Below are 27,019 nucleotides of genomic sequence, written 5' to 3' on the forward strand. Positions count from 1 at the left end.
CAAAATGGACAATTTAACGTTTTCCTTCATTGTACTCCATTTGCTGGCTCTTTGCCCACTCACTTAACCTATTTATATCACTTTAAGGCTCTTCACAAATCATTTTCCTACCTATTGTCATGTCATCCGCAAACTTAGCTTCCAAACCCGCACTCCCTTCATCCAAATCATTGCTATAAATTGTAAAGAGTTGAGGTCCCAGCATTGACTCCTGTGGCACACCATTTGTGACATCCTACCAGCTTGAAAAGACCCATTTATCCTTATTCTCTGCTTCCTGCTGGTCTGTTAATCTTCTTTCCATGCCAATACGTTACCTCTTTATACAGTAACAGTGTAGCCATACATTTTAACATTCCATCTCAGCCAAACAAAAAAATGCAGCTTCCAACATAATGACAGAAAATGAGTCAATTTATATGCAAATGTGGATCAATAACTCATTTTCCCTCACCTGGCAGTGGGTGTTGGATTAGTAAACTAAATGCAGATGAATCACCACCATTGCACTGCACCATCCATCCAGCTTATCCCTTTCAATATGGACTGCATTTCCTGCCACGTATCTAGGTGTTCATTACCCATCATTCACTTTGAGTAATTTATCTGACAGGACATTATGTGCAAATCTGAAAAACAGGATGGAGCAGTTGTTTCCGGTGTCATTCTGTGCAAATCACATTGGGAACAAACAAAAGATTTATTATTTATATTGGTTATTGGACAACCTAAATTCTAGAGAAATAATTATTATAGGTAGGTCCCAGTTGGCTGGCTTTTTATTTCACTAATGGATTGCGATTGACTGAAAGCTTTGGGGAACTCCATCTGCCATTTTGATTCAAATTCATTATCTTTATCAGACAAGGGTAACTGAACTTGTTTATGAAAATTATGGAACATACTTTTTACTTATTGTGACGTTAACTCTTTAGGAACAAAGTATTGCAAGTTCATCTTTAAACGTATGATTTAATGATTTAAAGCTATATCCTTTCTGTTATCTTGCTCCTTAGAAACAAGAAAGAAAAGGAATGCCTTGTATACTGCATTAAAGTTGCAAGTTGGTCTAGTCAGCATCAATCGAAAGTACAGCCAGGGTAATAGGTGATGCACTATATTTTTGGAAGTACAGTCTGACCCAATGGTAACACTTACTTTGGTAAGCCAAAAAACAACTTGGGTTTGAACCCATTAGTTTAAGCACTTGAATCAATAATCTGGACTATCACTGCATACAGGCCTGAAAGAATGCTTTGGAGCTGTTGTTAAATATGGAGGGTCAACCTGTTACTCAAATAAGCATTTCAGAATGGTCAGGTGCAGGCAGGTTATTCCAGGGTCATAACCAACATCACCAAAATAGAAACAGAGAATGTAGGAGCAGGGGGAGGCCATTCAGCCCTTCATGCCTGCTCCACCATTCCTCATGACCATGGCTGATCGTCCAACTCAATAGCCTAATCCTGCTTTCTCCCCATAACCTTTGGTCCCATTCACTACAAGTGCTATATCTAGCCACCTCTTGAATACATTCAATGTCTTGGCATCACTGTGGGTGGCACGGTGGCACAGTGGTTAGCACTGCTGCCTCACAGCGCCTGAGACCCGGGTTCAATTCCCGCCTCAGGCGACTGACTGTGTGGAGTTTGCACGTTCTCCCCGTGTCTGCGTGGGTTTCCTCCGGGTGCTCCGGTTTCCTCCCACAGTCCAAAAGATGTGCAGGGTCAGGTGAATTGGCCATGCTAAATTGCCCGTAGTGTTAGGTAAGGGGTAAATGTAGGGGTATGGGTGGGTTTCGCTTCGGCGGGTCGGTGTGGACTTGTTGGGCCGAAGGGCCTGTTTCCACACTGTAATCTAATCTAATCTAAAACTACTTCATGTGGTAATGAATTCCACAGGCTCACTGCTCTTTGGTTGAAGAAATGGCTCATCTCTGCCCTGAATGGTCTATCCTGAATCCTCAGACTGTGGCCCCTAGTTCTGGACACACCCATCATCGGGAACATCCTCCCTGCAACTCAACAGAAGATAGAGACATCTGCATGCCCACAAAGAGTTAGTGTTGGTAAAATTACAGCAGCTACAATAGTGGCCGAGATCAGCAAGTGCTGAAATAATGAAGGATGTCCCTGCTTAATTCATCACATGCCCAGATCCCACAGTCTTTTCAGATTTTTAAGCGGTTGCAGATGTAAGTATTACTCTTGCTTTCGCCCACACCAAATTAAGCCTTGTACCTATAACCTTTCAGATATCCAAGAACTGTAACCTGCTTGAGAATGAGGGCAAGATTATGAAGTGCAAGAGGAAGAGGACAAGATGCATGACAACAATTCAAGGACTCTTTCAGTAGCAGCTTCCAAACTCCTGACCTCCAACACCTGGATGAACAAGGAGTGCAGGTGAATGGAACACCACTGCTCTCAGGTTTGGCTCTAAGCCACAAACAATATCACTGTTCCTTTACAAACACCAGTTTCAAAATCCTGGAACTCCCTCCCGAACAGCACTGGTGTTGTACCTACACTAGGACTGCAGTGGTACAAATAGACATCAACACTTTCTCAGGGATAAACAGTGGCAGGTTAGGGTTAGGCTAAAGTCTTGTCTGACAAATTATTTTACTTCATATTACATTCACACACACACACACACACACACACTTAAGAAACCTTCTAATCATCAGTAAACAATGAGTAGAATGCTGAGACTGAACATGGTAACAAAACGAATTTATAATATTTTGTTGCTCAGTAACTAGCAGTTTGTTCTGGATTCCCAAACAGTGAAGAGTTTGAGGGCACTGCTTTTTCATTTTGACCATCTGACTCACTTGAGTTTCAGAGTCATCAAAGGCAACATGACTTGCTGCATGTTGTGTATGTGAAAGGGTTAATACTGAAGAGTGCCTTAAATACCACGTCCTGTAAAGATGTATGGACTGAAGGCTTAGGATCTGGAAGAAGTGAGAACTCACCTGGTCTTCTACAAATTCTCATTAAAAATGTCTAACAGATCAATGTGACTTATAACTAGTCACTAACAAGCAATAAACTGTACCATATTAATTACAAAAGACTCCCCTCGTCAGACTGGAAGGTGATTTTCCTCTTCACATTAGAGCAAGCTGATCCTTCGTTTCCCACATTTGGGCGGGATAGTGGCAGCAATTTGTATACTCATTTGTAATTGTTGGTAAAATTTTTTTTAAAAATCCATTGCAGATTTTTAAAGGAACTTTGTATATTTCCAGGATAGAATACTCTGAAACAAATCTAATCCAAATTTGCTTGCCAACTACTCACTGATTGCATTCGATGAAGGTATTCAATGATCACAACACTGCCTCCTGTCACATGCCTCAGCCTTGTTTACATTCCACACACATGACGTTAAAGGCTGGTTAATGTCCTTTTATTTCTTTGTCTATGCAGCTAGAATAAGGTTCAAATCATCGTCTTCTTCTCCATTACAGTTTTATCATTAAAATGTCCTTGACCCAGCTAAACCTTCAACTAGCTATTCAAAAGACCAAGGCAAAATATAAATTGGCTCTGGCACAATAGAATTTAATTAAAACAGTTCAACATAAAAATACATTATCGAAATAAATTGACTTATTTTGCAATAAATCCTGTCATCCATGATAAATACAGGAGTTCAGAAGACTTTGCAAATCAAGCGACTAAGTTTTACAGTGCAAATCCCATCACCATCCTTTATACAAAAATGCAAAAATCCATTGACAAGGTTCCTTTAAAGAAAAATTCTAATCCCAATACAAAAAGAGACTTGGGGAGCAACACAGTGTGCAATGTTAGTTCATCTCTGCTGCAAATGGGAGGTTCAGAAGTCAGTCCATTGAAATATACCAACATCCCTATCGCCATCAAACTTTGGGCTTGCATCTTCTGCAAACCAGCGATGCTCGTTAGATTACACTTTTGCTCAAATGCAACTCTGCATTTCTAGCCTGGTATTCCAGGCCACCTTCGACAGAAATTTGAAGCACACAGTCCGACAAACCCCTCTACCACAATGCCACAGCATCAGATGGAAGACAGGTTAGGTCCCTTTTTTTTAAATGGCAGTAGCTGCTGTTCAGTTAGTTTACATGTCCAATATGAATGAACGTTAGCGAATGGATGAATGGGCAGGTTAGGCAAGGCAAGTCAGAAGGGCTTCAGCTAAGTCGGTAGAGTTAGAGGGTGGCAGTTAGAAAGCTGGGTATAGGGCATAAGATGCATAAGTCTCAGAAGACATAAATACACTTCAAGGAAGGAACGTAAATCCACATCTGTGCGATTTAATTAATCTTACACATCCTAATAAAGTTTAAATTGAAGACGTTGTTTCTAAAATAAATTTTAACAATCCATAACTTTATCACACTGCAGTGCTTTACAGAATTCCCTGTGTGGCATGCTGGCTCACTGCATAGCACTGCTGCCTCACAGTGTCAGACCCAGGTTCAACTCCAGCCTCTCCCCATGTCTACATGGGCTTCCTCCCATGGTCCAAAGACGTGCGGGTGAAGTGAATTGGCCATGTGAAATTGCCCATAGAGTTCAAGGATGTGTAGGTTAGGTGCATCAGTCAGGGATAAATGTAGAGTAATAGGTTAGGGGGGAATGGGTCTGGGTGAGTTACTCTTCAGAGGGTTGGTGTAGACTGATTGGGCCAAATGGCCTGTCTTCACACTGTAGAAATTCTATGATTCAACTAAAATGGCTTCCATATTGAAAGGACATTAGGTTTTGTGTTCATTCTCAAACACCAAGCCAGCAGTACAGAGATGAGTATGTGACTGGGAGGATCAGAAATATTCAACATATATTTAAAATTTTATTTTGGTTTGCGGTAACTGATGAAGACTAAGCAATGTACCAACAACCGAAAGTTATCACATTGCTGTCAGAGTTGACTGGACTCAGAAAATCACAAACCTGTTACAAGGTCTTCAACATTGAGTTAAAAATCAATATTTTCATCTTGAGAAAACAAAATAGTGCTTCAGTTTGTGAGAGACTACCTTCTTTGGTATCACTTAACATACCTTTAAATTAGCTCTCATAAGTTGATATAGAAGCTCTTTGTTTTGGTCAAAACGTAAATTAACATGCCATTCTGAAACCTACATGAATGGAAGCAGGGAGGTACTGACATTTAAAGGAGAATTAATTTGCAAATGACAATATTGATATCTCCCTATGAGGTAGAGAACAGAGAATAAAATGTAGACTAACTTTATTTCGCTATTCTAGAGCACTTAAGACAGACTAGACAGAAACAAAACTCTCCTATTAAATTTGAATTATAGCACAGCACTCTCCTATTTTAACACAGACCTTTAATCTGCTTAAGAGAAACAAGTTACTGGTTGCGTGGGGACTATGGAGTTAAGCTCAACAGAATTTTATCCATTGATGTTGATGGTTAGAAATTCTATAGTACATAGCGAGTTGCAAATAGTAAAAAGTTAAAGATGAGCAGATGGAATGTAAATATCATAATTGTTTTTGTTAGCAAATTGTTATCTGGAGAATAATCATCAGAAACCACATCAGCCTGGATTTTCCAATGGCTACGTTATTGTTTTGGCAGCACTGATAGGAGTTGTGCACAAGGACTCTGTGGAATGCTGAGCATAGCAGACTCCTGAGGAATTGCCTGGGAAATTGAAGATTCCACTGGGCAATACCCTGGAGCCTAGAATTGTTGGAAAGTATCCGTTTAAATTCAGAGAATCCAGAGGGTTCCACTGCAAGTAAGCAAATAGACACTCTGAAAAGTTAGGTGTTAAAATACCAAGTCTAACTCCAGATTAATGATTCAAATTACACCACTGACTACACCCCAGACGTCACAGAACCTGATCCAATACCTCACCTCCATCCCTAGGATCCAATACCTCACCTCTGTCCCTGGGATCCAATACACCCCAGTATTCCTGGGACCTTATCAATTTCCCTTACCTGCACCCCCCCAACCCTCTCCCAGAGTTGATGCCTTCAAGGCACTACTGGGCCTGACCACCCCCCCTATTTCGCTTCCTGGTCTCTACCCAGTCCCCTCTCCCCACTCTGGAACTGACCACCCCTTTCTTCTGCTCTGGATCCAAGCTCCCACCCATCCCACTTGCCCTGCTCCAGACCTGACTTCTTCTGACAACTGGGGGATCCAACACAGCCATACAGGAGATGTCATATAGGATTCTTAAGGGGCTTGAGAATCCCCTGAAGAATTCCTGAGGCTTAACAGAACTGGAAAACCCCCCAATGGGACTGTATGAAATAGGAGAGGGAATCTGAAATCCCATGGAAACAGAACTGCAAATAAAAACAATGCCCCAACACAAATAAACAAGGGTTACATTCAGATAGTGGCTCAGCATGAGGGATTTAGCAATGCCTGACTACTATCATGGGATAATGATGCAGGAAAATGCCATTACTTGTCATTGCTTAATACAATTAAGAGATTGATCAGCAAATACAATTGTATTAAACCTAGGCATTGTTACTCTAATGAGTTCTCATTGAGGAAGGGGGAATTGATAATTCAAACCTTTATCTATCTGGGACGAGGTACTCTCAGGATAAATGCCCTGGGAGAGTTTAGGACCAAACAGCATAGAGTCAGAATAGTTTAGACTGAGCTGAGGAGGGATTTCTTCTCTCAGGGGATTGAGAGTCTTTGGAATTCCTTGGGAGTCCCTATGCATCTTTAAGGCTGAAATAGGTAGACCCTTGATAGTAGGGTTACAGGAAAGTGGACATGAGGCATGTCAGATCAGCCACGATCCTGCTGAACGACAGAGCAGGGTCAAAGGGTCGAGCGGCCTACTCCAGTTCCTATTTCTTATGGTCTAACTTTCAATGATTTATGAACATATACCCTGTGTCTTTCGCCGCTCCTGTATCCCTTTTGGAATTATGCCCTTTATTTTGTACTGCCCCCCTCATTCTCCCTATTTTAAAGTATTGTCATAGAAACAAACATAGCCTTACGCTGTGTGACAATGCATTTAGAACAGTGACACATTCTGTAATCCTGTTGCCAGTCAATCAGAGTTAGCTGATTACTATACTTAGACCTTAATCTTACTTCTATTTGCATTGCTTGGCAAATTGTCAGAATCTATCAGTGTGAAGGGAAAAGCCGTCCATTACCAAAGCCTGTCTTTTGAGCTGACCTGCTCGTCACAAAAAATCTCTGGGTCATGGCAAGTTCCACTGTTGTTTTGGCAAACACAAAAGCACCAGACTTCCCTTCACTGATCACAGAACAAAAGCAGGCTGCTCAACTTTGTCTAATCTCCACGTCATGTAATCTTTCCTAATACAGTGCTAACTCAACGTAATGAATAGTTGCATCTTCAGCAAGAACATCCTGACCTGGCTGCATCATCATTTCTGAACTTATGACTTAAAAACATTTTGCATAATCGCTAAATGCTCCTAAATGTAGGTAATTAACCTGACTAAAAGGCAATCCCCTAAAACCAGCAGCAAATAACCAGGAATCACATCGACACTAAGACACACGATGGAATGCCTGCACTTGGTTACATTGTAAATGTACACACATGGTTACTGGAAACACTGCTGGGGACAAAACAAAATACAGCCGCCATGAGAAATTTGATTATGGATTCTTAAAAAAACAAGCATAATGCCGGCACAGATCAAAGGGTGAAATGTTCAGTCTTGTAGTAAGACGTTTCCCTCCTCTTAACTGCCCTCCTCTTAACTGCATCTTCCTAAATGTTGTTATGTCTCAGCTGAAGGACAAATATTTTTCCTGTGTTGTTTGAATTGCAAGGCAGATGGCCTGAAATCATTAGCCCCATTGTCAGCAGTGATGGAGGGTAGATTACTCGTGTACTGTGTTTGTAATGGCAGGTGCACAACCCTGGGACTGCCATCTGCTGGGAAGTAAATGTTCTGTGTTTATTCTGTCAAGATGCTGAAGAGGTTGTGCCTCTGTTAAACAACAAAATAAAAGGTTGCCTCTGTAACACTTCTATTTTCCTCTCCCCTTCAGCCTTTTATGGTCTGCCTGATGGGAGTGACGCAAACCCTAAAAATAGCTGCATGTTTCATTCATTATTCCTTCTTTGTAACACTCAGTGAAGGCTGTTATCTCCTAAATGAATTAGAACCCCTCTCCTTTATATGCCAAGCTCACAGCTCATGAAGTAGGCGGGAATTGCAAGACGGCTGTGGCTACTCTCCGAAACCAGAGCTTCTCTGTAATTGGACATCAGGAGAGGGGGAAACCATGTAGATCATTTAAGCCATGTGTGTACATTTACAAATGATGCTACAATAGGGTTGGAAGGAAAGGAGTCCAGCAATGCCTGGGAGAGGCTAAAGCAAGTCTAATGTCCCCACTCCCCCCACCCAAGTATCACATCCAGGTTACTGGTTACTGTGACAAACAAACACACACACACACACACACAGCCTTTTTGGAAAACTATCAAGAGAAACAACATGCAACATCATGAAATTAAGAGAAATACTGGCTTTCAGAGTAACTGAATTGACAGTTCTTTCAATGTTGAACATTCAATTCAGAAGAAAATCGACAATTTCAAATCTATCCATGGCAGATTGTGCAGTTTTATGTTTTTTTTTAAATTAAAAATACACAAGAGCTTTAATTTGTACACAAAAAAATGTTTTGTGTTACCAACAGAATGACAATCTAACAGATTAGGGCAACAGAACTGAAAAGGGTAACAGTGGGGCAGGCACATGGTTTATGCAGCTGGAATGCATTCATGATTGATTAGAATTTTTTTCTCCTCTATTGGTGAGGTTTTAGCTTGGATTTAAAAGGATTTTCCACTGGAAAGAACTGTAGATAATCTAAAACCAATACCATCTAGATATTAGTGTTTCTTCAAATCAATCAGGTATTGCTGTGCCACATTTACTGATATTCAAAAGGGGAAGTAATAAATAAATTATGCACATGCATTCTTCTCAACAGCTGGTCAGAAACAGGCACCACTAAATTGTGACAGAATGCTAATTGTTGAAGCACAGCTCTTATTTGGATGATTATTGTCTTACTGTTATTACTGTGTCACTTCTATAAAGAGTAAATTCTTTCCTTAGTGGAAACTAGGCCAAAGATGCAGCCCTACGAGTCAACATTGAGAAAGCATAATCAGAGGGACCATGTTAATTCTGCCTTGGAAGGCAAATTAAGCTTCTTAAACTGTGTAATAACACACAACTTTCAGCCACTATAATCAAACAGACAGTAGTGTAAGAACAATGTCACTGGACAAGTAGTGAAAAGGCCCAGGCTTAAGCTCTGGTAAGATGCATTCAAATCGCAGTTAATGGAATTTAAGTTCAATTAATAAAATGTCTGAAATTGAAAGCTACGTTCAGCTTTCATCGATTGTCTCAAACACTCGTCAGGTTAACTAATGAGCATGTTTATTATGAACTTCAACCATCAGGTGGACCAACAGGCTTTTGCGTGGGAGAACACAGTATCGTGGTCAAGTGATGTCATTGGACCCATGCGTGCATGTACCAGCCGCCATCTTAGCATCTGGGCAAGGAAGTGGATCACTCCTTCCTCAGCAGTGATGGAGGAGGAGGAACAGTAGGTTGTGGGACGGGAAGGCACAGGCATGGCTGAAGAGGAGCAGGTGGTCACAGGACAGAGCAAGCAACAAACAAGGAAGCCTATTCTACAGATACCCTCCACCTCCCAACCTCAGCAGCACATGTATGCCCAGGTACAGCCTGTAGCAGATAACTTACATCATAGACCACGTCAACACATGTGCCAGGACCATTATGGTTAATCATTTGGTTCACTAATATCTTTTAGGGAAGGGAATCTGCCATCTTCACCTGGCGTGGCTGACATGTGACACCAGATTCACAACAATGGAGTTAATCTTAACTGCCCTGTGAAATGTACAGGTAAACTACAAATGGTTTGAGAAGGTAGCTCACCACCACCTTCTCAAGGACAACAAAGGACAGGCAATATATGCTGGCCAGCCAGCAACGCCCACATCCCACAAATGAATTTTTTAAAATGGCCATGCATGGCACTCAGTTCAAGAGTAACAAATGCTGGTCTTACCAGAACTGCACACATTCCAAGAAAGAATTTTTAAAACTTCACTGCTTTTTGTAGAATGGCACAAATCTCATTCTTGAGAGGGCAAGTGCCCATTATCCTTTAAAGTGAGTAAACAGCTGATATTTTCAGGAAAGCTGACTTCACAGATGCCCCCAAATCCATGCAGGAATAGTACAAGACAATCTTCATCCTAATGCCAGAGCTGTTTGGACAAGAAGGGAGAATGAATTGGAGATGTTGAAAATCTCCAGAAAATCCATAGGAAACCCTGAAAGTCAAGACTAGTTTTCTTTTTGGGTGGGGAAAGATTGAAATTTGTGTTTAAATTATCAGCTTCATCTTGTTGATACAGATGAGCCAGTGGAACTTGAACGAGATCATACAAGTTAGCAAACTAATACGACTAAAATAGCACTTTCATGAACACTGAATCCTACCTCAGTTTAGGGTAGAATTAAAATTTAAAGCTAATGTCTTTGTAACCTATAAATGGACCAAGAGCAGAAAACAAGGAATCAACTGATTAAAAACAAATTGACTGACTGACTCTACATGAGTGACAGAACATAAAGTAGATGATAATGTAAAACCAAGTACAAGATTTATTAGCCCTGATAAAAATTCTCAGTGATTCGTTTGGACATCTTAATTGTTCACTTCCTAGTTACAGGGTTCCACAGGAAGTGATACCAGCAAAAAGAACCACTGAGGATAGTGGTTGTAGATTTTTCACTTTAGAAACTTCTTTTTTAAATTAGCAACTGTGAAGTATGTTTCTAGCAGACAGAGCAAAAAATACTAACTGAACTAATCTATAACTGAGGTGTTTAAAAAAAAGGAGCAAACCCTTACTGCCTGCTACCCTCTTGATGTGACCCTCATTACTATCACAAAGAGTGTCTACTGGGGTGCATTCATTAAAAGTTAGAAAAATGCTTTCAACATGACAGCAGATAGTTAGCTGATGGCTTAGAGAAAAATAAAATCAGGGCTGATTCACACAGTAGTGAATCCATTCTGAAGCCTCCTGCTTTAATGCAGTGTCCATGTGTGTTCACAATCAGATGGCCTACAATGTTTCATAAACACAAGTCTTACTGTTGTTACAAAGCCAAACATGGAAGCCAATATGCACACAAACAGATGATAGTTTTACAGTTTAAATGTTGTCCAGGAGACTAGAGCTTCTTACTGTCCTTTGAATGATGGCACTGGGTCTACCTCATACACCTGACAGAGTCTTGGTATGAAAAAAACCATCTGAAAGATGATGCTGCATTGACTGTACTTTAGCATGTAGCCCAGTTTGACTGTCAAATCATACAGTTCAGAGACTAGAGTGAGCCAAGTCCTGAAGCAGTACTTTAAAGAGAAAACAAATCTTTGTTTATAATTAGAAAACAATTCCAAAGAGAAAAAACAGGTTTTGCTTTTGCTAGGTGGTGTAACTCAAGTTTAAAGCTGTACACCACGGGTAGCAAACAGAGCAGATGTGGAATTTCCCAAACATTGTTCGACAAAACTTTTCATTCCGTTATCATTAAACCGGAGAGCAATTTGTATTGCATTTGGGAAGAATAGATAAAATAAACATTTTCTTCTAGTTAAAAATACTAATATACTTTTTTTTGTGGAAATCACTTAATTTCAAATTATGGCATCAAATCCCATACAGCAATTCATTGCCTATTTCTCAAAATTTATCTTGATTTTCCATTAGGTTCTCATACCTCTTAACATTCATTTTTCAATCAACTACTCAATTCCCTTTTAAAACACAATTGGCTCCAATTAAACAAAAGCTTAGCACAGACAATTCTGTTTCCACTCATTTTCATGTTCATGAATTTATCTGACTCCTCCAAATCTTTTCGTGTTTTTTTTAAAACATGTGCCCTGTAGTTACACAAATATACTATTCTTGTAAAACCCTGATGGTACAGGTAAATAAATATTCAGAAGCATCAAAACATACAAGTGTTAACAACACAAATAACTTTTATTTAGAATTTACACAAGAAAACTAGTCATTATGAAATGAAAGTCTAAGCTGCGCATTTGGAACCTACCTTTCTATACTGAAACATAACTAAAGTCATGTAAAGTGTTTTACAAAATCCAGTTAAAGGTGAATAAAGTGCCCTTATTTGACTTAATCCTGCATTAATATTGTAACTTAGCATCATTGAAAAGCTTTATGCATCCAGTATTATGACAGAACTCTTTTGGAAAACACACTGGCAGAGCTCTTGACCCCCTGAGCACTTCTGAAGTTGTATGTTTACACAGGCCAGAAGCCCTTGACCATGGGGCCTTTAAACATTTATAAATGGCTGGGGGCAGAGCTCCGACTATGCAAGCATGCAACGGGAGGCTCAATTCTAATTACAATCAGGCAGCACATCTGAACTGGGCCTGGATAGCACCTCTACTGCAGCTGCTGAACTCGATGGCTGGCTACAGTACAATTCTACCATGACTTTGTCTGTGTGCTATGGCTCTTTTGCACCAAACTTTAGGTCAGTATTGCCCAGGGAGGAAAAACTCACTAGTACATGACTAGAACTGAATGCTTGCATGTTCACCACTTAGATTCTGTTTATTGCCCGCTCTGCAAGTAAACACAACACTGTTTTTCCATAAATACAGCTCTTGTGTCACAGTAAAGACACTGTAGTCACTTACCATCAAACTACATTAATAGTCTAGGACAAAAGACAACAAAAGACCCGAGGGCCACATTTTACTCAAGGCTTTAAGGAACTGAAGCAGATGGAACACTGCTATTTAAATTAGCTCCCTGCTCCTTAGGGATAGGCAGCCTTCCTTGGTTGAAGTGGGGGAAATTAAAATAATATGGTGACGTGGGAAGGAACATTACAAGGATGTAAAATCCTGTACCCTCACAATCTCACACTGTCCCATAATCTTAAATGCTACTATATCACACCAAACAGAGGGGCGGGAGGGGGGAATTAACCCACTGCTTAATTTATCTGTGTTAGATAACTTCCACATGCCTCTGGAACACATTGACCTCTTTTCCTGATTAACATTAATTCACTTGTTAACCTCTTGCCTATTTCCTTCTGAATTGGATAACTCACTGTGCAATTGTGAAACATCATCAGGTAAATCAATCGATCTTAACATAACGCCAACCAAACCACTTTGCTGATTAATTTAGTTAAGTTTAGGTTTACACTTTTAAGTTACAGCACTGTGTCTGAATGGGTTAGACCCACATCAGAAACAGCGACAAATTGAAAATGGAAAACATCTTCAGCAAGTATTCAAAACAGGAGTTGTTAACAGTTCATTCAAAAGACAAGCATTTTGTGATACATCATTCCCTTGATAGTCTAGGCTGAAGTCATGTAGTGTGTGCGAAAATTCCACAACAGGGAAAAGTAAAAATTTTGATTGAGTAACTGCATATTATAGAAGTCTGAATGATCAGAACATGCAATTGGATTGATAAAAATGCTTTGTTTTCAAAAGTCCTTTTTTTGTCATACTCTGTTAAAATGCAGAAACGTTGAAATCAATTCCCAGACTTTATTTTAAAGCAATCATTGCAGGCACAATTCACCAAGAAAAACTTCTTTGTCCCCTGTTTCAAATTAAATTGAAAATGAAATTAGGATGAATCTAGTAAGCAATCTGTTTGAAAGGAAAACAAAATCAAGCAAGTCATCCCCTTCCCTTTGACAGGAATGTTTAAGTTACAGAAATGGTATATCTCGGACACAGAATAAGGTTTTGGTCAATGGTACTTATGGGACAGAGAGTAAGGTTTTCATCAATGGTATTTATGGGAGAGAGAATAAGGTTTTAGTCAATGGTATTTATGGGACAGAGAGTAAGGTTTTGGTCAGTGGTATTTAAGGGAGAGAGAGTAAGGTTTTGGTCAATGGTATTTATGGGAGAGAGAGTAAGGTTTGGTCAGTGGTATTTATGTGAGAGAGAGTAAGGTTTTGGTCAGTGGTATTTATGGGACAGAGAGTAAGGTTTGGTCAATGGTATTTATGGGACAGCGAGTAAGGTTTTGGTCAATGGTATTTATGGGAGAGAGAATAAGGTTTTGGTCAGTGGTATTTATGGGAGAGAGAGTAAGGTTTTGGTCAGAGGCATCAACCCTCCAGAATGAAAGCCTTCCCATTTCAAAAGCACCCTTTGCCTAACTGTGTAGGTCAAAAAACAAGTGAGCAACTCAACCTTTGGACTACCAGTCTGCATTCCAGTCAGGAAACAGAGTACCTGACAACTGGCAAGCAGCTGACTCACTTGTTTTTGTGAAGTATTTTAATCACAGTCTACAGTCAGTTAAGACCTGAAACCAACTGCAGCTTTTAAACACTAAACACATTCGAAACACACAAGCATTTCAAGGTACATGCACAACTTTCGAGAAAGTAAATTCCAATTAATGGTTGCCTGATGCAATAATGAATGGTATACTGAAGGAAAAATGTAACAGATGTTTACGTAATAAAAGCAAAAACACCATGCTGAAAGTATACTGCAAGTTCATCTCAACATTAACTTTATTTTTTTTTGCCTCTTCTTCCATTAGGTTTATGTTAAACACCTATAATGTTTCGTTCAAGTTACATATTCACAATTACAAACCTAAGAACTGACTGAAACAGGAAACCATAATTTTTTTTTGTGGGAAAAAATTATTTGATTGACTAATTGTAATGCAGAGATGGAAATGTGTTGCTGGAAAAGCGCAGCAGGTCAGGCAGCATCTAGGGAACAGGAGTTCTTAGATAAGATGCTATTCAACATAAGCTCATGATATAATGGTGTGTTCCTTTCAAACTGCAGCCTAGCTGGTTCCCTCACGGCCAACTAGATTTATGGGGAGAAAATATCCCAAAATTCTAAAGAAGCACAATTTCCACCATCAGAACTGAGAAAGGGTCACTTGACCCGAAACCTTAACTCTGATTTCTCTCCACAAATGCTGCCAGAGCTGTTGAGCTTTTCCAGCAATTTCTGTTTTTGTTTCTGATTTACATAATGCACAGTTCTTTCGGATTTTACATTTTCCACCATTCCTGATTCTATGATACTCATAATGAGAACCTTTACTGCAGCATTTGTGTTTAATGAACAGGGTAAACCAAGGCTCACTGTTACCAGTTCTGTCTGATAGTGTTATAGCAGGAACAGAGTAACATATGCCTCCTCCCACTGAAGTTTGGTAAGAGGAGAGAAGAGCTGGTCATGCTATTAAATTGATCAGAACCACATTGGAGTTCAATAGTTAAACTAGGACAATGTCTCATTAAAAGAGTGAAGCTTCTTAGCAAGCCATTTTTATAGCTGTCTACCAAATTACTAACTATTTATCAAGGAACTCTGCTGTTACTAATGACAAGGCACTTATAATATCACACTAATGACCTAGATTAAAAGACAAATTTAATTTCCATCAGAAAAATGCCAGAGGTAAAAGAATTCCAATTAGAATTTTTGCACCAATTAGTTAATACTGTCCGTGCAATTAACGACATAAGTAAATGAAATCAACACATGCTACAGGGTACATCACAGTAAGCAGAACTTGGACTCACAGGTAGCCAAGACTAGTAAACTGGTCTTTCAGAATGACATCCTCAGCTTTAACCACTCAGGCTTAATGCATGCTTTGGATGAAGATGCAGACTACAACCAAAGTAAAACCGTCCAACTAGCCAACATTTCGGTCATTCGCATAAGATAGATCGATATTGCCTTCTCCCCAGTTATTCACTTCTGATTCTTTTAAATCCAGTTTGACGGGCCATATAGCCTTGGTCTCCAACACACAGATCATGATCGATTGGTCGAGTGCTGAGCCTCTGAGAGTTGATCTCACAGTTCACTAGTTCTCCCTCACTGTGCACACATGGATCATCATGGCGATGTGTAACCTCTGCTTCTGGAAAGCTGAGTGGCAAGAGAAAAGTGCGTGCTCTGAACTAGCTTTAACCAGCTTGTTACCTCAGGCATCAGTTTGGTTCAGGTGGACTATCGTTGCAGGGTAGAGCAAGTTCTGTGGTGACAATGCAAACAAAGGACAAAGCAGCCTACTTCATTGATACAATGTCCAAACATTCACTCCTTTCACCACCAATGCTCAGCAGCAGCAGCAGTACATACCATGTGCAAGACGTGCTGCAGATGCTCAACAAGGCTCCTGACACAGCACCTCCCAAACCCACAACCATCTGGAAGGACAAGGTCAGCAGATATCACCTGCACGTTCCCCTCCAAGCCACTCACCATCCTGACTTGGAAATATAATCGCTGTTCCTTCACTATTACTGGGTCAAAATTAAGGAACTCCCTCCTAAACGCTGAGTATACCCACACCAAATGAACTACAGTGGTTCAAGGCAGCCCTCTACCATTTTGTGATGGGCAACCAGCAATGCCAACATCTGATGAATGTATACATTTTTTTAAAAATGAAGACAAAAGCAACTGATGTGTGAAGCCAGTATATGACAGTACTAGAAATAAAGGAAGCTGTTTGGTCCCATCATGTCCACGAATATAAGATAGGCAGCTGACCTATTCCCAATAGAGAACAACCTCAGTTATCTAAACGTCAATAATCCAAATTTTGGATGATCTGAACAAGACCTCAAGGTCCTGTAAAAACATTATCCGAACAATCAGTTATCCGAAAAAAATACTCTCTGCCCGTCTCATTTGGATAATCGAGGTTGTACTGTGTTGCAAATGAACAGCAATTCGGAGGCTCACTGGAGTAACCTGGAATAAATACTCCATAATCCCAACAATGGAAACCATTCTGTTTGCTCTCATATTAACACAGGCAACCACAGATTGAGCTGAGTGGGAAAACCTGCATTCTGGCTTCACAATGCAATCTCCTGCAATGCTCAGAGCCACTGAGGATAAGCCCTGCTAAAGTATTGATATATTCTTAAGTTCCTGAAGGTCCAACAGTTCAGAAGTACTAATCATGAACTACACAGAAACATTGTCTATAAGAGTTCTATTTATTGGTTTAGCATTCTATTATTTTCCTACCATCATTGTTGTAGAGTAATTCACTAGTAGTGAAGCACTTTGGGACATCCCAGCGAGGTATGAGGTAAACATTTTTAACATAAACTGATACAGCTTTTATTAAGAAGCCATTTTACCAATTGTTTGGAAGCATGTAAAAGATATGACACAATAATGCCTTTCAAAACATTTTATGTCACTTGTTTTTCTTCTTCAGCTAAAGGTTTGCCAACCACAATTTCCATACATTTTCTCCCTCAAATTGGCTGCTTGACAATAGAGATTTGAATGGCTTGCTGCTCCCTTTGTGCTGAAGGACAGTAAAGGTCACTTGGATAGCAGAATCAGAGGATTGCTCTGCTGCGTGTGGAGCCAGGACACAGTGCGCACGAGAAACATGATTGAGGGTATCACCCAGTGAGCTTCAACTCTGTCCTCATCTGACACCCATACACTGGCAATTTTCCAAGCAGGGCTGGGGTAACTTGATATTGTTCAGGAGTAGGAGCTGTGGCAAGCAATCCCAGCCCTGGGGCATTCCAACCAGTGCAATGCTCCTTCATCTATCCCAGTACCAGGCCAGTGAACCATTACTGAGATATCAGGGAAAAAACACATTTTTCTGAAGCAGCAGGAAAGTGTACAGCAAAAAAAAAAGAGAATGTTTTGAACTTTCTTTTAAACTAATTTTAAAATAACTAAATTCAACGAATTGTTTATATAGGAAGAAGGGGAGATGCTGGAGTAAAACAGAAACATTAAAAGTATTCTGTAGCCGTAGAGACAATTATCACTAATGATATTAATTTCTTTGTGAATCCTGGAATTCAAGATCTGGAGATATTTAAGCATCGAATACGAGGGGCCTCATTAGGGGGACATTCCAATAGCTGGATTAAAATCCACACTAGTTTAGCCTGGGTTAGTGGCTGAAAGATGAATTGTTTTATATCCAATGAGAAAATATATATAGTAATTTTGAAGTTGATACCATTGGCTTAGCCAGGTACAGGGCTTTATGAGCATTACATTTGACCCTGTGACTGTACCAACCTTCTCTATTCTTCTTCACCGACCAGTGTTTCTTTTAAATAAACAAATGAACAAAGCTCTGATCTGTTTTGGGTCAGGTTCCTTCAATTTTGAGTGTGGATGGGTTTTCTGTGAGTCTGCTGAAGTACAGATATTTTTTAATCAACCTGTTGAGATGTCCTATGAAAAAGCTCTGGAGCAGCTTTGGCCCAGACTAGTGTCACTACCACTGTACTACAAGAGCCCTTCTGCTTCATACATGCTTCCAAATACCTTGGGCAGGCCCAAATGAATTGTCCTGTTCGGTATCAGAATTCTTAAGTGACATTGCACCTGGTGTCCTGAATAAGATTCAATCCAGACAATGACGAGTGTATGTTGCTCAACAGGTCCTGTTTCAAAGCCAGCCCTGTGCCTGTGTGACTAAAAGTGTTCTAATGGCTCCAAATGTTGGTATCAGTATCTGAAGTCGAGAGTGTGGTGCTGAAAAAACACAGCAGGTCAGGCAGCATTTGCAGGGCACGAGAATTGACGTTTTGGACAGAATTTCCTGATGAATGGCTTATGTTCGAAATGTCGATTCAGCTGCTCTTCAGATGCTGCCTAACCGGCTGAGTTTTTCCAGCGCCACACCCTCGACTCTTGAACTCTAGCATCCGTAGTCCTCACTTTCTCCCATCAGGAGCTGAAGCTCTCAAGATGTTCATGTTTAGGCATTTTGAAGACTGTATCAGTGGTCATGAACATTTTCTAAATGACATTTAACATCACACAAAATGTACACTTCATGCAATCAAACCAAAGGATTATTCACTTAGGTCCATTTTGGGGACAGTGCAAAAGCTTGCAGCAGACCCACACCAGCACTTGGTCGAAATACAGCCCGAAACCCACCACACTGAAACTTGCAAAGAATGGACAGGGTTGCTGTAGATAAGATGTTTGGCCCAATTGTGAAGTCTAGCATCAGAGTCACAATTTAAAAATAAGGGGGATGTCACTTAAGTCTGAGAACAGGAGGTTTTTGTTTTTTACTCAGAGGGTTGGAAATCTTCAGAATTCTGTACCACTGGAGGCTCAGTGTTTGGGTGAGGTTAAGGGAGAGACTGATGGATTTCTAATCACCAGTGCCATAACAGAGATGGGTGAAAGGCATTGAAGTGATTGGTCAGCCATGATCAGATTGAATAGCAGAGAAGGCTCATTGGGGCTAGATGGCCTTCTCCTGTTGCTGAGTGTTATTAGATTGTCATGTTTATACGACCTATGCTAAGATTCATTTGTCTACAGTAAACTGTTTTAATGCTAAAAACATCCATTTTTCTTATACTTGGACTATGGCATGGTGGCTCAATTGTTAGCACTGCTGCCTCACAGCACCAGGGTCCCTGGTTCGATTCCGGCCTCGGGTGACCGTGTGGAGTTTGCACGTTCTCCCTGTGTCTGTGTGGGTTTGCTCTGGTTTCCTCCCACAGTCCAAAGATGTGCAGGTCAGGTGAATTGGCCATGCTAAAATCGTCCATAGTGTTAGTTGCTTTAGTCAGAGGGAAATGGGTGTCGGTGGGTTACTCTTCAGAGGGTCGATGGGGACTGGTTGGGCCGAAGGGCCTGCTTTCCACATTTAATTGAATCTTAAAAGTGCTGCTAGACCAAAACTGAATACTCTCTGAAAGTTATTTTCTCATCATAAATAAAGCTAAAACCGGTGTTAAATTGTAATCAAAAAGTGTGGGAATTTAAAACAGAGATTTTAAAAATCCCTTTCAATAACATAAAATGTTATTAACATAGCAAAAAGTCCAAACATTGCTTCAGAGAAGTGGAGTGAAAGAATGAACACTGAGCTAAAGCAGATTTTAGGAGAGTGATCAAACATTAAGTCAAAAGAAGGGTTTTAATCATGTTATTAAAAGGAGAAAAATGAGTCAAGCTTTTCATGACGGAATTGCAGAGTGTGGCAGCTAAAGACAAAGTTGGGGGAGCAGGAGATATATAAGAGCAAAGCAAAGAAGGTTCTTTTTTAACCTTTGTCAAATTATTGTTCCTCTTGAAGGTGTGGGGGGAAAGAGTTCATTCTCCTTCTTTAATACAATTGTGCATTTAAATAAAGCCAACTGAAATTTTCTTCAGAATACTCATCCGGTTACCATCTTTCGTCTTTAGTACTTTACGGATGCTCTCAGGAATCTTTGGTAAACAATTATTAAGCCTCTGCCCTGGAACGTGTGCACACACTTTGTGTGCTTTGTACATTTTGTTCTTAGCAGATTAACAGACCAACAAAAGAGCCTTAGATGCAGAAAGTGGCTCAGATTCCTATCCATCGATGCTCATGCTGCAATCTATTTCTCAGATTAATCTCCCTAAAATGAGGCAATTTCTCACTGTATACAATTCCATGACTTTAGAGAAACACGCCAACTAGTGCCACGTACAGAAATGAACAGCTCTCTCGTTGCCCCTAGCAAAAGCAGCTAATAAAGTAAATAAATCACAGACAGGCTGGCAGCTAGTAGTACTAGACTACCAGTTACAAACAAGCTACATTTTTCAGTGCCTTTTTGGCATCCAAACGTGCTATTTAACATGAATGAACAGAATGTGGTGTCTTTTTGTTCAGTGGTGCTGATCCAATTTTGCAACAGATCAGCCCAGTGACTAATCAGACACACAGTTCAATTCAACCACCGTATAAAATAACACAATTTCCTGATTAAATGTGTTATAGGAATCTTACAATAACATACTGACATCATTTTGAACAAGCCTCAGCTTGTTAAAAGTGATTTTCTTTTCATCTAATACCTGTGCCAACTAGTCTGCAAACAAACTAAAAGCATTTCACTTTGTATTTTATGACAATAATGTCACTAGTGTTCCACAGGACTGAATGTGAACACAGCCTGATCAGAAATGCTCACAGTACTACTATTAACCAAATGAAACTGCTTTCAAAAAATGTATTCATCAGAGATTGTGTGTTTTTCCATCGAAATGACTAAAGTACCTGGCTCAGATTTCAGCAGAAGTCAGAGACATACACAGTAGTTAATCTCACAAATCATATGTTCTGAAATAACTTACTGCTTAAGTCATACATAGGAACAAAAAGCATATGAACCATGATATTATATAAACATGTGGAATATCCTGGTACCGTAATACTGAGACATTTACAACTTCTATCTCGACACATTTCTACTTAATTACCAGCACAACTATGCGTCCAAACATCTAAAATCTGTTTCAGTTCTTCCCTAGCACAGATGTAGTACTGCTGTGAAACCCAGCTATCACTGTAGTAGCTTCCCTGTGTCAAACTAAACCCAAAAAGACAGCTGCTACTCAGCTTTTGGTTTCAGTTTGACTAACCAACAGAACTGAAAATCCCAAAGTAAATGAAAATCAAGACTGTAATGAGAGATAAACTGATTGCTTCCACTTGTGCTTAAATTTGTGCTTCAGATCCTGAAGCACCAATATAAATTCTCAATAAATATTCACAGGAGCATTCATCACATAAGAACTCCAACACTGGAGTTCAAACTTTGCATTATTTTAACTGTATTTTCTATATGCTGCACTTTCAATCACCATGACTGCTCTTAATATTGATTTCATGATTAAACAGATCACTGAAGAGATTCCTCCTCCTCTCTACAACATAAACACCAACCTCCACTCTTGCTCCCTTGCCTTTCCCTTTGCCTTTGATTGTAGCTGTGCTTAAATTCTAAACAAAGATTAATTCGGCTGGTTAAATCCAAAATAAGTATTCCATCTCTGATTTTTCTTTCATGTCCCCACGTCTTGAACTCTGTCATCTGATAAGGTAGTTTACACAATGTAAAAAGCAACAGGCAATGCCACTCTAATTGTAACAAGCTGGACATGAACATTTAATTTAAAAAGAGCTTGATGTTTAATGGGCAATGCTACAACATTTTGCCTTTAAGTAAACCAAAGGAAAAGGAATATTGAAAGTCTGTAAGGAGTGGAACTTATAACAGCGAGGGTTTTACATGAATGCTTCACTTTCAGTGTTTGACATAACACAAAGTACACTGTTTGTCTCCCCACCTTCAAGAGGTAACTGCAATTATCAACAGCTTCCAGGCAGTTCAGCAATAAAAAGTGCAGATGGCTTATTTTGGGGGGTGGAGTGGAGTGAAGTGCAGACGTGCATTCAATTCTAAGTAAAATGGCAGAGGAATAACCAAATGCCTCTAAAGTACTTTCCCACCTACCTGCCAAGTTTCATATTTGAAAAATCATTGTGAATGCCTGCAAATTCAAACTGCCTATCCATAAAAGAGCAACAACACTGGTTACTCGCACATTCAAACATACAGCAATACATGCTTAGAACTGAACAAAAATCTTAAAAAGATAAACATAGATAGTTGACAAACCTTCCACAGCAGCAGCCCGGTCCAAATTCTTTGATACAAAGTCTATTCTGGCGTATGTGCTGGCATCTGAACCATTAATACTTCCTTTGGCTTGAGGAGTTGATCGACATCGTATTAGCTTCTCGCATCTCGTCAAATCATCATCCATTAAATCTAAGGCAATGTAGTTCAGCCCGTTCTGGAAACCAGTGGAGGTTTTGCGGCACATCGGGCTTCCTTGTTCCTCTTCAGCTTCATCATTCTTTCTGAGAGAAACATTCTCAAATGAAGCAGAACTGTGTCTCTTGGGATCGTGAGCAAATGAAGGCGAAACAGGTGTGACCGTTGTGGTGGAAGAGAACGTTTCTGAGCTATGACGCCTTCGCCCCTGGGGATCGGCGCGGATTACTTTTGCCCCTCGATTGGGATCGGGTGGCAGACTCGGAAGCATGAAAACCTCAACCGGAGGCATCTGATCAATCAGGGATAGTCTTTTCACACCAGTGGTGGGGCTTGCCACTTGGATACTTTCATGTTTTGGTGAAACGGATAGTGAAGTTGTTGTAGCCATTCCAAAAGTCATATCTGTATAATCAGTCTCGTCTTCCAAAGGGCTGGGGAGGTAAGATGTCCCAACCTGACCTTTAAGGTAAATGTCAGTCGGGTGGTTGATGCTGGAGCACGCAACTGACGATCCAGAGGCTGAATCAAAGGAACCGCAAGGAACAACTCCACTCTTTGGTGACTGAGAGTTGAGATCGAGGTTCATGTAGTCAGACACTGCTGACTTCCTTTGAGCATTACCGCATTCCTTGGAAGATAAGGAACTTTGTAATGACACAGCAGGTGGGGAGTACACAAATTTGTTGTTGAAATCAATATTAATATATTCTCCTGGGCTCTTTGGTTCTGGGGGTAAAGGATGCTCATTTGTACTTGGTAATGTGCTGGCTCTCAACTTGTCCAGTGACAATCTCGTGGGTCTCATCGCTCTTCCTCTGGACACTAAACTATCTGTCTGACTTTGCCTCCCTGGCGAACGAGAAGCATGACTGACAGCACAAGATGTGCCAGACTTCGCATTAAATGCTGGTTCTTCAAGAATAACACTGCCCGGCGAATTCATCAAAACATAATGATCATTTTCACCATTTTTCTGACACTGGGGTTTGTAAGATCGGGGTAATGAGTGGAAGGAGTAGCCGGGTTTGGGAACATCATCACCTACAGGGTTGAAAAAGTAGTCTGGAGGAGTCACTGATGCACAACAGTCAATAGGAGACATGTTCATATATTCATCATGGTTAAACTTTCCATCAGAGCTTTCAACAGATAACTTTGACCCACACCACATTCTCATGTATCCACTTGGGTCAGGCGAGCAGCTCCCAATCGGAGAAATGTTCTTGTATCCATTTGCATTCACTTGAGAATGTGATCGGGGATTAATGATTTGTTTTGGGGCAGAAATACTTTTCGGGCTCATTGGCATGTAATCATCACTTTTGTTAGGTGCCGGTGCTACTCCAGGAGTCATTGGCATATAACCGTCATCACCAAGGTTAGTGGAGCCAGAGCTCCTTTGGGACCCTATTTCAATGTCGCAGTAATCTTCCGGGTAAGGATTGTAGGCTACTTTGGGGGAGGCAGTGTGTGACAGACGTCCAGAGCTCCCCATGCAGGTAGCTTTCATTAGAGTATATTCATCTAATGAAACTGAAGAAACCTGTGATGTGGCTTTCTGACGGCACGGAGTTGTTAAAGAGTAAGTTCTCTTCCTGTAGCTCTTCTCCAGTTCTGCACTTTCATCCCTAGCTGTCTGATAACAGCCAGCATTAAAGTGGCCAGCACTGTGCCTTTCCATTAACATATATCCATACAATTCACTGCCTTCTCGAACAGGTGGTGTTTCAGTGAGGGACTCGGGTGTGTTACTTCGGTTTCCCACATAATGTCTTAAATCGCCCGGGCTGGAACCGTACTCGTCAAAAGAAATAAAGCCACCATCGCTCGGGGAACCTGAAACAGATGCACTGCCACTGGATGGTCTAGGTATGGTGTCTGATGCAGATCCGTGCCCGCTGCTCGAGGACAGACTCACTGGACTGGTGGCCGATGGGGGCGAATGGGACATTGGCATAGACATTGACCGACTGTGGTGAAGAGAACTGTGAGGGATCACTCTGGAGTTCCTGCACATGGTACTCGAACGGCTAAAGTGTGTTCTCACCATGCTGGGGCTGATGGGGTTTCTGGTCATTGACTCGGGTCGGCACATGGTACTGTCGCCTTCACTGGCGGTCCTCATGCGGCACGAGGTGATCTTATTGGCCGTTAGCGGGGCGTTGACGCTGTCAGTCCTCGACCTCCTCTGGAGGCCGGTCTGGCTGGGCGGCAGGTTGTTCAGGTGCCGCCTGGTGGGCACGGTGATGGGGTTGGAGCCCGAGGACTGGCTCTTGCTGCGGGGCCGGAACTCGCACAGCTCCTTCATCGCCTTCATGGCCTCCAGGATGGTCTCGTGGATGTGCTGCGCCACCACCGAGTCGTCGACCTGCATCCAGAGCTCGCCGGGCCCGGTCGACGCTGACCTACCCACCTCCATGAAGAAGAAATTCTCGGAGTGCCCACAGCGGCGGATGTTCATGAGCTGCAGGTTGACAGAGGGGACCTGGGAATTGAGCTTCACAAAGCCCATGCTCTTACTGGAAAGGCACAGCATGTAAAAGCCGGTGAGGTTCTTCGCTTGCCCCAAGCCTTTGGGCTTCAGGTTGACCTGCCACACTTCCTTGTAGAGGGCAGAGGCGGGGGTGAGCAGACCATAGCCCACCTGGTCGTGCTGCAGGAGCTGGTCCTGGTTCAGCAGCTCAGTGAGGGCGTGGAACCAACTTTCCTGCTCCTGCTCGCTGTCAGCCGCCACAGCCAAATACTCGTCCTTGGTGTAGAGGGCGATGAGGTATTTGTGTTTGGCGTCTGCTCTCTTGTTGATGTTCAGGCAGCTTTCCAAAGGGATCACTCTCTTCGCTGCCGACTTGTTCCTCCACTTCTTCTCGTTCTCGTAATACTCCAGCCGAGCCGGGCAATCGCCGCTCCGCTCCCTCAGCACGAAGAACCTCTTGTGCCCGTGTTTCTGTTTCTTCAAGTAGCCGCATTTCTTCACTTTGGGGAAACAGAGATGGCCCCCCACGCCCGCCTTTAACACGGGAGGACTGGCCATCTTTCCCCCAACAACACCAGCCGCTGCAGGTTTCTGCTCCTCTCTGTTTTCTCTGCTCCTGTCCCTCTCTCTCTCTCTCTGCCGGTACCAGAGTGGAAGTGGGAGCTGTAAATAACACACACACACACATTGACTGGCTGCACAGCAAAACAACATGTGACCTCCCTCCCCACACACACACACACACACACACACGGCACCGCGCAGGGAAGGTGCAGGGAACAGCTACAGAGAAATACTGGGAAAGGAGGGGAGGGGAAGGGGGGAAAGGAGGGGAGGGGAAGGGGGGAAAGGAGGGGAGGGGAAGGGGGGAAAGGAGGGGAGGGGAAGGGGGAAGAAGGGAAGGAGGAATGAGGGGAGGGAAGGGGGGAATGAGGGGAGGGAAGGGGGAAAGGAGGGGAGGGAAGGGGGAAAGGAGGGGAGGGAAGGGGGAAAGGAGGGGGGGAAAGGAGGGGAGGGAAAGGAGGGGAGGGAAGGGGGAAAGGAGGGGAGGGAAGGGGGAAAGGAGGGGAGGGAAGGGGGGGAATGAGGGGAGGGGAGGGGGGGAATGAGGGGAGGGGAGGGGGGGAATGAGGGGAGGGGAGGGGGGGGAATGAGGGGAGGGGAGGGAGGGAGGGGAGGGAGGGGAGGGAGGGGAATGAGGGGAGGGAGGGGGGGGAGGGAGGGGAGGGAGGGGAATGAGGGGAGGGGAGGGAGGGGAATGAGGGGAGGGGAGGGAGGGAATGAGGGGAGGGGAGGGGAGGGAATGAGGGGAGGGGAGGGGGGGAGGGAGGGGAGGGGAGGGGGGAAGGAGGGGAGGGGAGGGGGGGAAGGAGGGGAGGGGAGGGGGGGAAGGAGGGGAGGGGTGGGGGGGAAGGAGGGGAGGGGAGGGGGGGAAGGAGGGGAGGGGTGGGGGGGAAGGAGGGGAGGGGAGGGGGGGAAGGAGGGGAGGGGTGGGGGGGAAGGAGGGGAGGGGTGGGGGGGAAGGAGGGGAGGGGGGGAAGGAGGGGAGGGGAGGGGGGGAAGGAGGGGAGGGGGGGAAGGAGGGGAGGGGAGGGGGGGAAGGAGGGGAGGGGTGGGGGGGAAGGAGGGGAGGGGTGGGGGGAAGGAGGGGAGGGGGAGGGGAGGGAGGGGTGGGGGGAAGGAGGGGAGGGGGAGGGGAAGGAGGGGAGGGGGAGGGTGGGGGGGAAGGAGGGGAGGGGAGGGGGGGAAGGAGGGGAGGGGTGGGGGGGAAGGAGGGGGGGGG

At 42.5% G+C, this 27,019-nt stretch overlaps 1 protein-coding gene across 1 annotated transcript in view; it reads right to left on the minus strand.

Annotated features, from left to right (window-relative positions):
* LOC122550450 (insulin receptor substrate 2-like) overlaps positions 1–25,950 on the minus strand; it is a 44,716-nt gene extending 18,766 nt beyond the window's left edge. The window contains exon 1 of the mRNA XM_043691192.2: positions 22,602–25,950. Within this exon, the coding sequence (XP_043547127.2) occupies positions 22,602–25,950 (3,349 nt within the window). The remainder of the gene's footprint in view (positions 1–22,601) is intronic.
* Between the last annotated feature and the right edge of the window lie 1,069 nt (positions 25,951–27,019).

This window comes from Chiloscyllium plagiosum, unplaced genomic scaffold (assembly GCF_037043375.1).
Source record: "Chiloscyllium plagiosum isolate Xiang-an unplaced genomic scaffold, Cpla_swu_hap1 HiC_scaffold_6, whole genome shotgun sequence".
NCBI classification, from domain to species: domain Eukaryota; kingdom Metazoa; phylum Chordata; class Chondrichthyes; order Orectolobiformes; family Hemiscylliidae; genus Chiloscyllium; species Chiloscyllium plagiosum.